This window comes from Crassostrea angulata, chromosome 3 (genome assembly GCF_025612915.1).
Source record: "Crassostrea angulata isolate pt1a10 chromosome 3, ASM2561291v2, whole genome shotgun sequence".
NCBI lineage: Eukaryota > Metazoa > Mollusca > Bivalvia > Ostreida > Ostreidae > Magallana > Magallana angulata.
Window position 1 is genome coordinate 6,768,835 of NC_069113.1, and position 13,122 is coordinate 6,781,956.

Below are 13,122 nucleotides of genomic sequence, written 5' to 3' on the forward strand. Positions count from 1 at the left end.
GATTAAACCATAAAACATCAAGGATTGAAAAACCTTAATAAGAACATTCTAATTTTGACTTAAAGCAAAGAGTAGTGTAATCAGATAGAATTACCAGTACCACAGTCAGTTAACCTTGTAATTATTATGCTCGTAGATTGGTGAACGACCCCCTAGAAACGTGTAGCTAATTAAGGCCAAGGGTCACACTGTTTTCTAAGTCATTAAGCAAATCAACAAAAAGAGAGTGTTAAAGAACGCACACATCACAGGAATTGTACTTCATATGCATTGCACTAAACTAGTACATTAATCTAAGGAAGAGAATACAAGAGGTATAATTTTCTGATTTATAAATGCTACACTTGAAGCAAAATACAGATAAAATACATGAGTTTGTGTGTGTTCTTCCATATGAAATCCATACTGTACTCCAACGAACACCCCCCCCCCCCCCCCCCCACATACACACAAATTTTTCTTTACCAACCGTATCACTGAAACCTGGGTATTGTTCTATAACAAATCTAATATTGTGTAATGGTAGAGAAACTGACATTCATTGCCAGTGGCAGCAATGTCATCTGAATCATTTGAGCCTTTATCAGCAAATGAGTCTGAGATCTACAAACCATCGCGCCGAGATGGGGTCAGCAGGAGGTGGAAAAATCACACCTGTTATGGCCTCGCCTACCTTGATGCCTCAAAGTTATACAGCACAAATAAATCGAGGAAATATTTGTTGTCTGAGTTGTCTGAAATAAATAGACAATTGATTTGTTCACTGTAGCGATCCCCGTGCTTTTTTGCCCCATTTTAAAATAATAGATGATCCCATTCCAACACATACTGGAAAACGCTACCACACCAACACCAACTGGTTTATCGCAGGCTGAGGAGACAGGAACTGGTGACCGCTTCTGTCGTTACTTGCAGTGCCTCTATTGGTTGCTGCTACTTGCTCTGTATATTGTGCAACGAAGGAGAGGTATAATTTTTAAGTTTCTAAATCACATATACTAGTATTATGATGCAGTTTGAAAATGACAAAAATACACCAACTAATGTATGCAAAAATGCTAATTTATCTTTTGCAACCATTATTCTTTTGAATAATCAGTTCATCATCTAGGGGTACATAATATTTAGGAAATAGAGAAGATGATCATGATTTTGCTAAAATGTGTACTTCGAAATGGTAGGATTTTTTCTCAGCAGATAAGTTTCCGGTGGTGTGCGTTTGGAAGTGGGCGATGATGGATTCAACGTTTCTTTAGATCGCTTAGTTCTCTTTTCAATAATCTATTGTGTTCAATTAGACAACAATTCAAGTAAAGCTGACAAAAAGAGTCGGGATAGTCTTTATGCTACTAACATTTTTCTACCTCAAGACAATCGATTGATAAATTGATATTTAGTTAGTATATACGAGGACTGTCGAACAGAGATGTCACAGGCGCAATAATGGCAATTATGAAAAATGGAATATTTTGATTTAGATATGAAAATTTCCATGATAAAGATAAAGATTGTCCTTGTGTTAAAATGACACGAACGTTTTGTTAATTTATTAAGGAATAAATAATCATTAAGTATATTATGAGATGTTATCATGATTGAGGCTTGATCAAATCTATAAAAGCCTGGAGTACTTTATGATAGATTTGATTACTCTTCGGCCGTAATGGTCACCTCAGAATATTCAAAAACTGATTCCTTATTACTATTATTAATATGATTTTAGCAGTTGTACTATTAGATATGAAGGTGGTATTTGACAACTTCATGTTGTGGCATATTATTTAATGAAATAAAAAATAAAATCAAGTATAATTCTATAAACTACGAAAGACGAATAGGGTCACATAAAAATATTTTTATCTCGTAATTACGAGAAAAGATCTCGTTATTACGAGTTAATTATCTTATCTCGTAATTACGAGAAAAGATCTCGTTATTACGGGAAAAGAAATCGTAATTTCGAGTTCATTATTTCGTAATTACTAGTAAATTATCTCGTAATTACGAGAAAAGATGTCGTTATAACAAGTTTAATTTCTCGTTATTGCGAGAAAAGATCTCGTTATTAAAAGTTAATTATCTCGTAATTACGAGGAGATTTTTATTTAAGTTCAATCTGAATGTTTACATATTAATCTTCAAAATTAAACAAATATTTCACGGATTAAACCATAAAACATCAAGGATTGAAAAACCTTAATAAGAACATTCTAATTTTGACTTAAAGCAAAGAGTAGTGTAATCAGATAGAATTACCAGTACCACAGTCAGTTAACCTTGTAATTATTATGCTCGTAGATTGGTGAACGACCCCCTAGAAACGTGTAGCTAATTAAGGCCAAGGGTCACACTGTTTTCTAAGTCATTAAGCAAATCAACATAAAAGAGAGTGTTAAAGAACGCACACATCACAGGAATTGTACTTCATATGCATTGCACTAAACTAGTATCTAATCTAAGGAAGAGAATACAAGAGGTATAATTTTCTGATTTATAAATGCTACACTTGATGCAAAATACAGATAAAATACATGAGTTTGTGTGTGTTCTTCCATATGAAATCCATACTGTACTCCAACGAACACCCCCCCCCCCCACATACACACAAATAAATTTTCTTTACCAACCGTATCACTGAAACCTGGGTATTGTTCTATAACAAATCTTATGTGTAATGGTAGAGAAACTGACATTCATTGCCAGTGGCAGCAATGTCATCTGAATCATTTGAGCCTTTATCAGCATAAGAGTCTGAGATCTACAAACCATCGCGCCGAGATGGAGTCAGCAGGAGGTGGAAAAATCCCATCTGTTATGGCCTCGCTTACCTTGATGCCTCAAAGTTATACAGCACAAATAAATCGAGGAAATATTTGTTGTCTGAGTTGTCTAAAATAAATATACAATTGATTTGTTCACTGTAGCGATCCCCGTGCTTTTTTGCTTCATTTTAAAATAATAGATGATCCCATTCCAACACATACTGGAAAACGCTACCACACCAACACCAACTGCTTAATCACAGGCTGAGGAGACAGGAACTGGTGACCGCTTCTGTCGTTACTTGCAGTGACTCTATTGGTTGCTGCTACTTGCTTTGTATATTGTGCAACGAAGGAGAGGTATAATTTTTAAGTTTCTAAATCTCATATACTTGTATTATGATGCAGTTTGAAAATGACAAAAATACACCAACTAATGTATGCAAAAATGCTAAATTTATCTTTTGCAACCATTATTCTTTTGAATAATCAGTTCATCATCTAGGGGTACGTTATATTTAGGAAATAGAGAAGATGATCATGATTTTGCTAAAATGTGTACTTCGAAATGGTAGGATTTTTCTCAGCAGATAAGTTTCCGGTGGTGTGCGTTTGGAAATGGGTGATGATGGATTCAACGTTTCTTTAGATTGCATAGTTCTCTTTTCAATAATCTATTGTGTTCAATTAAACAACAATTCAAGTAAAGCTGGAAAAAAAAGAAGGGATGGGATAGTCTTTATGCTACTAACATTTTTCTACCTCAAGACAATCGGTTGATAAATTGATATTTAGTTAGTATATACGAGGACTGTCGAAAAGACATGTCATAGGCGCAATAATGGCAATTATGAAAAATGGAATATTTTGATTTAAATCTGAAAATTTCCGGGATAAAGATTGTCCTTGTGTTAAAATGACACGAACGCTTTGTTAATTTATTAAGGAATAAATAATCATTTAGTATATTATGAGATGTTATCATGATTGAGGCGTGATCAAATCTATAAAAGCCTGAAGTACTTTATGATAGATTTGATTACGTTTCGGCCGTAATGGTCAACTCAGAATATTAAAAAACTGATTCCTTATTACCATTATTAATATGAATTTTAACAGTTGTACGATTAGATATAAAGGTGATATTTGACACCTCCATGTTGTGGCGTATTATTTATCGAAATAAAAAGTAAAATCAAGGATAATTTTATAAACTACAGAAGACGAATAGGGCCACATAAAAATCGTAATTACGAGAAAAGATTTCGTTATTACGAGTTAATTATCTTATCTCGTAATTACGAGAAAAGATCTCGTAATTACGAGTTAATTATCTCGTAATTACTACTTAATTATTTCGTAATTACGAGAAAAGATGTCGTTACAACGAGTTAATTATCTCGTTATTACGAGTTTCATTTCTCTTAATTACGAGGAAAGATCTCGTAATTACGAGGAAAGATCTCGTTATTACGAGTTAATTATCTCGTTATTACGAGAAGATATCTCATTATTAAGAAGGAAAGTGAAAGGTGCAAAAGTCAAATTGATTTACATCCGGAACTTCCCTACATCGACGAAGACGTGGATGAAAATGATAACAATGAGTTGGAGTCTTGTGTTGACGATCCCTTACACGATATCATCGACACGAAGAAGCGGTATTAATGTATTAGCAGTTTTACAGTAAGATTATTTATTGGTATAAATAGAGGCAGCTGAAACCTCTAGGACAAAAGGAATAAAATCACTGGAATTTAATGGACATCCCGATTATTTAATGTTTCATTATTTTTACGGATAGAGCTTTGTTTTTTCCCATTTTGACGCTTTTTGGGTTTTGTGTTTTATCTTAAATTTAGTTATGACGAGAAATAAACATTTATACACATGTTCCAAGTCTTGATCAAATAATCAGATTTTAAGCAGTTGGTTGTGTTGATATTCAGTGGGAGAACGCACCGTTAGAAGTCTAAATGAAACTAACATTACAACAAGATAGAATAATTATGTTTGAAACACATTAATACGACGAATTCCACATAAATTACCCTATTGAATTATAATATTAACTTTTAAGTTCCCAAACTTTTAGACAGAGCAAGAACAACGCTGTTTGTTCTGTTTTTTCAACTCACCTGAACCGAAGGTTCAAGTTGGTTTTTCTGTTCTAATGTTATCCGTTACACCAGAAGTACCAATATTTACACCAAAGTTATATATATATATATATATATATATATATATATATATATATATATATATATATATATATATATATATATATATATTAAAGTACTACCAAAAATATTTCAGTGAAAAATTTAGTCCAAATTTCCTCTGTTTTGCTTAAAGTCAAATTTTGTCAGAGCCTAATTCCATAAGTTGTAACAAATATCGATTTTTATGTCAATAATAATTCATTTCATAAATAGTTTATGTATTAAAAAACAAATTTTACTCATGAAATTGACTTTTTACCAATCCGGATTTGAGAACTCAAACCCTGAGTAAAGAACGTCCTGAAGGAATGAATTCAATATTAATTTGTTTTATACGATGTAAAACAATGTTATGAAGCATCATCAAAAGAATTTATATCTTGAATTTCATAAACCTGTAGGCACTTTTCATTTACTAGATCTTGGCCTTAACGGCTCTAAGGTAGTCAATGTCACAACATGAGTTGGGGGAAATTTAACACAATTTCAGAAATGAAAATTTATAAAATCATTAGCAGTTTATAATCAGATATATATTCTGATAACGATCTGATCATGTTAATTGATTAATCTAAAGAATGCGTTACTTTTTTGATGGTTCAAAACAGAATTTATCACAAAAGGTCATAATTCATTGTAGTATCTCTCTTGATGCCAAAAAAGTTTCCATGTAAATTTTACAAGCTATAAAGCACATGGTAAGGTTGATATATGAAATTTAAAAAAAATTAATTGACAATTTTTTATTTGCCATCACATTTTGTTCAAATTTAGAATCAAAAACTTCAAAATTTGAAGTGCAGATTTCAGTAATATTTTGATTAAATTATGATATTGCTATGTAAAAAAGCCAATTTTGTAAATGATTTTGAAATGTTTGTCCATTCTTAAAATTGACGATTATAATTTGCAAATAAATCCTATAAATAAATAAATTCGGAACTAATTTTATTCACTGGATTAAAATTTTATATAAAAACCCAATATTTCGATTAAAAAATAATGGATGGATTTCAAGAACATGTCAAATGCATAGAGGAATTAGACAAGGCTGTCCTATTTCAGCATTATTATATCTTTTCGTCGCTGAAATCTTATCCGATAAAATAAAAAATAATGGGTTAATAAACGGATTTACAGTTAAAAACTCAGAAAAAGAAATTAAAAACATCCAACATGCAGATGATATGACATTATCACTGAAGAATATAGATTCTCTCAAACAAGCCATTAAAACCATTGACATCTTTTGCAAACTCGCGGGATCAAAAATAAATTTATCTAAAACAGAATGCATCCTTCTTGGCACTCTTAAAAACCAATATAACAATGTTGAAGGAATACATGTAACGAACCAATCAGTGAAATGCTTAGGTATACACATTGGTCATGATAAGATTGAGTGTTGCAATAAAAACTGGATGAAAATATATCATGAAATGGAAACGTTATTTGAATCTTGGAAAAAAAGAAAACTAACAATATTTGGAAAATGCACAATAATAAACACATTAGCAATCTCTAAACTTATATATGTAGCTAGCATTTTGGAAATACCCGACAATGATTTCATAATAAATGTTAAAAGGCTTATATTTAATTTCATGTGGAATAAAACTGATAGGATCAAAAGAAATACCATCATAGGTGAAGTATATGAGGGAGGAATAGGTCTTCGTGATATAGAATCTAAATTTACGGCCCTAAAAGCTATGTGGATTCCACGTTTACTTAGTACAGAACACAATATTAAATATCTTTTTAACAGTTTCTGTAAGGATACAAAAATTGATATTGAATATCTGATGAAAACAAATGAGACGGTTGCCAAAGACTATGGTATAATAAACAACTTCCCAGAGTTCTACAAGCAAGCTTTCGTATGCTATAATTTATGTAAAGATGATACCCAAACCAAAATACCTGCCTTTTCTACCGAAGCTTTTTTATTACAACCTATTTGGTCAAATAAAATATTCAATTTTAAAGGTAAGACAATCTGCTTTGAAAATTGGATTTAAAGCGGAATTCTATATGTAAAAGATATTTTTGAAGAGAATGGAACTTTAAAAAGTTCGTCGGATATATTCGATACATTACGCAAAAGAACAAACTGGTTATGTGAATACAAAATAATAAAACAAATTTTTACCAAATTTGAACTCAAATACGATTTTTCAAAAATTCCATACTTACAAACAAAACAAATACAAATAATTTCCGATCAACACAACACCAAAACTTTTTATTCAAGATTAATAAAACGTAAATTTCAAGCACCTTGTACACAATCTAAATTAGAAAAAGAATTTAAGTTGGAAAGCAAAAATGTATGGAAATCAATATATACACAGAAAATTAAAAATACCAAAGACAAAGCCTTAGCTGAGATTAATTACAAACTACTGAACAATCTGTTATGTAACAATCTTTTAGTGAGCAAATGGAATAAAAATATCACTGCTAAATGCAAACAATGTAACGAAATTGAAAATTCAAAACATCTTATTTTTGATTGTGTTAATGTAGTAAAAATTTGGAAAGTGGCCAGCGAGTGCTTAAATTTTGATATTAATTGGAAGCATATTGTTTTGGGGTTCTACCTGGAAGAAACACAAGTCACCAAATTATATAATTATTTTTTGTCATTTATTGCATATAGAATATACAAATGTAAAATGTATTGTAGACTTGAAAATTTACCCGAATCAATTCTATTGATAAAAAACTCATTCAAAGAGTATATTACGACACACTGTGCAGTTCTGAAAATGCTAAAAAATACAAAAGAAAATGAGCTTTTTCAACTGTTGATATCTAAACTTTGATATTTGTTATTCTTTTCAAAACAATAATATACCCGATACACATAGGGACTGTCTATGTGTATTAGCGCTTTACCCGGGGACGTATTGATGGACTGTATGCATATGTATGTGTTATGTCCACCGGGTAAGCCAGGGGTTCAACTTATTTTTACTACATATACCAATGAATGTAACATTTCAATATATGCATGTATGATTATGTTTTCGGACGATACATTGTATGTTAGTATGTATGTTTTATTATATTTATCACTGTGTGCATAATAATGAATAATGATTTCAATTGAAATTCATATCTATGTATAAGCTATCTTTGACCACAATCTTGTAAATTGTTTTATATAAAATCAATAAAAGAATTTGAAAAAAAAAAATATTTTGATTAAATTATGATATTGCTATGTAAAAAAGCCAATTTTGTAAATGATTTTGAAATGTTTGTCCATTCTTAAAATTGATGATTATAATTTGCAAATAAATCCTATTAAATAAAATAATTAATGTTAGAAAAGGGGGATAATTCCTATAAAAATATCCTCCTTGCAGGGTTAGAAAGTGCATTGTATTCATGAAAATGATATATATGGTAGAAGAAATCTTAATGTTATTGTGTTAAAAAAAGCCAAAAATAAAATTTATTGACAATGCAACGCCCTGTTCTTTGGCGAATCATGCGGTAAATAAAGGTTGCGACATTACAGAAAAAAGTACGATATGTAATTTTTCTCTGCAATTAATCGTACATCAGTACGTTAGATAAAAGAAATTTATGGGAGTCTGTCTCACATTATGACATCATGCGTGGATCCAGAAAATTTATCGGGGGGGGGGGGGGGGGGTCCGAGGGATATTCCGAGAGACGTCTTTTTTAACATACGGTCAGCTGTTATGCGCTTATTTTTATTTTGGAGGATATGAAAATTCCCAGGAAATTTTCAAAAAAAAAAAATTTTCTTGGAAATTTTCGAGCTGAGTAAGCATTTCACATTCATTAAGATATCATTCCTACCAATATAAAATTAGATGATCTGAATTCTCGCTTCCCAAAGCGGTAGCGGATTCAGAACATCTAGGTCTAGCTAGATTGTCGGCCTTCTAATCAATTTCTGAACATCATTAAACAAAAGCTTTTGATATAAACCATAAATTTTCTTGTAAAGATGGGATTAAGGTGTTTCATTAGTATAATCCGAGCTTGAGATTATTAGTCTTTAAACATTTCTGGATGAGGGTGGCTTCGAGGGATATTTATGTTTGCCGGGGGAAATGGGATCAGAGGCATATTTTGGTAAATTTTACTCTGTAAAAAGGTTACCGTACAGTGGGCCAATCTTCGATATAGGTTACCGTAAAGTGGGTCGGTCTTCGATATAGGTTACCGTACAGTGGGTCACTAGGAAATTCCTGTGGGAATTGATTTCCCACAGGATAATAAGGGAGAACGTCACATGGGTGAGAGGCGATAAAAATGTGTGTACTTGTTCAACGATAGAAGGTCAGTTACTGCGGTACAGTGAATACAATGACCGCAGTTAGAATAGGGGCGGATCCCATCGAGGCGTTAGTGGATGAAAAAGTTTGGATTACGGTGGATGGTCTGTCCCCCAATGAACCGGTCACGATCAAAGCCTCCTTGGAAGAGGATAACAAGAAGTTCAGTTCCTATGGGTGCTTCACCTCCATGGAGAGAGGACGGGTGGACCTGGGCACCCAGCCCTCGCTACAAGGCACCTACACAGGTAAGATCTGAATTATTGTGATTTTTTCGAAAGGTGTTAGAGCAAAGTACATGTATTTATATCACTATAAAGAAAACATAATGCCAATGGCCTGTAAGTATCACCGGCCTAGGTACATTATGTATATTAGTAATCAGCCATTTGACTGACAAGCTATGGCTATGGCTATGGCTATGGCTGACTACAATTGTTTAAGGCGTGGATTCCATGGGTATCCTTTGGAGTATGGGCCAGTAACCTTGTCATGAACGGCGCATCAGATTTCAGAAGAGAGACGTGACTACCCCCGTTGTAGTCAACATTAAAGTGTTTAAAGGACACACCACCTGGGATAATCTTTTTGATCCGCACCTGAAACCTTTGGCGGAATCCCAGATCTACAGACGGTATATGGCCAAGAGTGTTCGAAGAGAGAAAGTGAGGCATGGAAATATAAGAGGCGTTCTATTTACCCCACCTGGTAAGTCAGTCATCGTTAAAACAAAAACTAGACAAATACTTTTGAAAAATGTTACTAGTAATCAATATATTGACATATGAATAATAGTATGTTTTATTTTCATGCCAGTTGCTTGTAAAGTAATTGGATGTGTTTTCTGTTTTATTAATGAATAAAAGAAATATCTGAAGAGAATAACGAATGGCTAAATCTGTATCAAATCCCGTATCAACCACAGACTCCAATTTCAGCCGGCGGCTGTATTGTTGTTTTTATTAAAATACATTTAAATAGATAACTCGTTTTTATATACCGGTATACCAAGTATATGAATAACTTGTATATACTGAAATGACTACGATATTCAAATGTACAATATATAGCAAAATCTGTATCACACCCCAAATCAACCCTTGTCAAATATCAGCCTGAGGGCCGATATGGGATGCAGACTTTTTCAACAGTTAGTTACCGGTAGAGTGGTTGGCCATAAATGGCCGACGATTTAATATTCAGGTCTCGTCATCAGATGAATTTTTTGGACCAACTATTTTTTTTAATTCTAAATACAAAGTTAACACGACTAAGCAAACATCTATGGTAGCATATATATATATATATATATATATATATATATATATATATATATATATATATATATATATATGGTACTTTGTATTTTGTATTGTAATAATCTTAGAATTTTCCTACTTTAACGATGTACAGGCTTTGTATTGAATATAAAGGGAGACTACTGTCTCAACAGTATTAAACAGTCCTGAAAAAATTCAAGTTTCTTTTTTTTGAACTTTGTACTTGTGTAATCAATAATTACGTTATGTTTTAATTATATTAATGTCTGAACATTATGTATGTCCAAAACTATGTTAATACTGTGTTCTTTACCGTCTTATTGGACATTGGAATTCGTGTTATCTTTTTTTTTTAAAAACTATCGGCGGTTTGTAAAGTGACGAACAATGACTGTTGAGAAGCAGTCTAATTACGGTTTTATTGAACGAAGTAGACCCTGATCTTGCAGTAAATCAAGCTTTCGGTCTTAAAAGCATGTTTTCTGTTATTTTTGGGGACTCTTTAATGGGATTTAGTCATCTTGTGGTGCCCTTTTTCAACTACTTTCACTTCGAGTTCCGATTTTAGCATTACTTTCGTCATAAGGAATCTCACTCCTCACGTTTTGATTTCATTGCGCATATGTTCATTATATTTTTAAGGAAGATGGTTTTATTAATTTAAATTAACTTTACAGAAAGATCATAACTTCATAATTACACAACATCCATAGAGAAAATCCATTTGAATTCAAGAAACAAGTTTTAGGGGGAACTATTTTCTCGCGCGGAAGGTTTGAAGTCGAAAATGACAGAAACAAGCAATTTAAGAATTTTCAATATACATATTTTTTAGCTCACCTGAGCCAAAGGCTTAAGTGAGCTTTTCTGATCACAATTTGTCCTTTGTCTGTCGTTGTCGTAGTCGTAGTCGTTGTCGTTGTCGTTAACTTTTCACATTTTCATCTTCTTCTCAAGAACCACTGAGCAGATTTCAACCAAATTTGGCACAAAGCACCACTAGGTGAAGGGGATTCAAATTTGTTCAAATGAAGGGCCACGCCCTCTTAAAAGGGGAGGTAATTGAGAATTATTGAAAATTTGTTGGTATTTTACAAAAAACTTCTTCTCAAAAACTATTTGACCTGAAAAGCTAAAACTTGTGTGGAGGCATCCTCAGGTAGTGTAGATTCAAGTTTGTTCAAATCATGGTCCCTGGGGGAAGAGTGGGGCCACAATTGGGGGATGAATTTTTACATAGGAATATATAGAGAAAATCTTTAAAAATCTTCTTCTCAAAAACTATTGGGCCAGGAAAGCTCAAATTAAAATGGAAGCATCCACAGGTAGTGTAGATTCAAGTTTGTTCAAATCATGGTCCCCGGGGGTAGGGTGGGGCCACCCTAGGGGGATGAATTTTTACATAGGAATATATAGAGAAAATATTTAAAAATCTTCTTCTCAAAAACTATTAGGCCGGGAAAGCTCAAATTTGAGTGGAAGCATCCTCAGATAGTGTAGATTCAAGTTCGTTAAAATTATGGTCCCCGGGGGTAGGGTGGGGCCACAATAGGGGGATGAATTTTTACATAGGAATATATAGAGAAAATCTTTAAAAATCTTCTTCTTAAAAACAATTAGGCCAGAAAAGATCAAATTAAAATGGAAGCATCCTCAGGTAGTGTAGATTCAAGTTTGTTCAAATCATAGTCCCTGGGGGTAGGGCGGGGCCACAATGGGGGGGATCAATTTTTACATAGGAATATATATTAAAAATCTCCTTATCAAAAACTATTAGGCCAGAAAGCTCAAATTTGAATTGAAGCATCCTCAGGTAGTGTAGATTCAAGTTTGTTCAATCATGATCCCTGGGGGTAGGGTGGGGCCACAATTGGGGGATCAAGTTTTACATAGGAATATATAGAGAAAATCTTTAAAAATCTTCTTTTTAACGACCATTTAGCCAGAAAAGCTTTAACTTGTGTAGAGGCATCCTCGGGTAGTGTAAATTCAAAATCACAGTCCCTAGTGGAAGGGCGGGGCCGTGATGGCGGTTTGAATTTTTACATATATAGAGAAAATCTTTAAAAATATTCTGGGAAAGTTTTTCGGTCCAGAACTCAGTACTTAGTGTGAAAGCACAGGTTATGCAGATATAAGTTTGATGAAACCATGATACCCTAGAGAAAAGTGGGGCAACAAAATGGGGGGGGGGGGTATATAGGAAAAGAGAAAAATCATCTTACAGGTACAACAACAAAAGGGGCTTGGTATTTACCAAAAGAAAGAGGTGGATAAAAATTGGCAGATTTTCAATTTTTTTTAGCAAGATCTACTGTACTTAGTTGTCAAGATATTTTGATACTGTAATGCTAATTTGATCAGAATTAAGGCAATTGTTGCTCAGGTGAGCGATGTGGCCCCTGGGCCTCTTGTTTGTATTTTACTTTAATCATTATTTACATTTTAGCATTTGATAGGTTTGCGACAGGTTTGTAGGTCCTGTGTGACTTTTATAAAACTAAAATTTGAGAGAATGATAGACGTTTAGCATAAAGTC

The 13,122-nt window shown here is 32.9% G+C and overlaps 1 protein-coding gene across 1 annotated transcript; it reads left to right on the plus strand.

The window, feature by feature from the left end:
• Nucleotides 1-9,085: 9,085 nt before the first annotated feature.
• On the plus strand, nucleotides 9,086-9,995 carry LOC128175589 (bile acid-CoA:amino acid N-acyltransferase-like). The gene is made up of 2 exons (XM_052841340.1): nucleotides 9,086-9,551; nucleotides 9,748-9,995. The coding sequence occupies exons 1-2, from the start codon at nucleotides 9,335-9,337 to the stop codon at nucleotides 9,786-9,788; spliced, it is 258 nt and encodes an 85-aa protein (XP_052697300.1). The 5' UTR covers nucleotides 9,086-9,334; the 3' UTR covers nucleotides 9,789-9,995.
• The last annotated feature ends 3,127 nt before the right edge of the window (nucleotides 9,996-13,122 follow it).

What these genes read in the sequence shown, in the direction of transcription:
- LOC128175589 (XM_052841340.1), top strand. Translation starts at nt 9,335, where the DNA reads ATGACCGCAGTTAGAATAGGGGCGGATCCCATCGAGGCGTTAGTGGAT. An exon ending in GCTACAAGGCACCTACACAG is followed by an intron (nt 9,552 to 9,747) that starts GTAAGATCTGAA and finishes CAATTGTTTAAG; the next exon opens with GCGTGGATTCCATGGGTATC.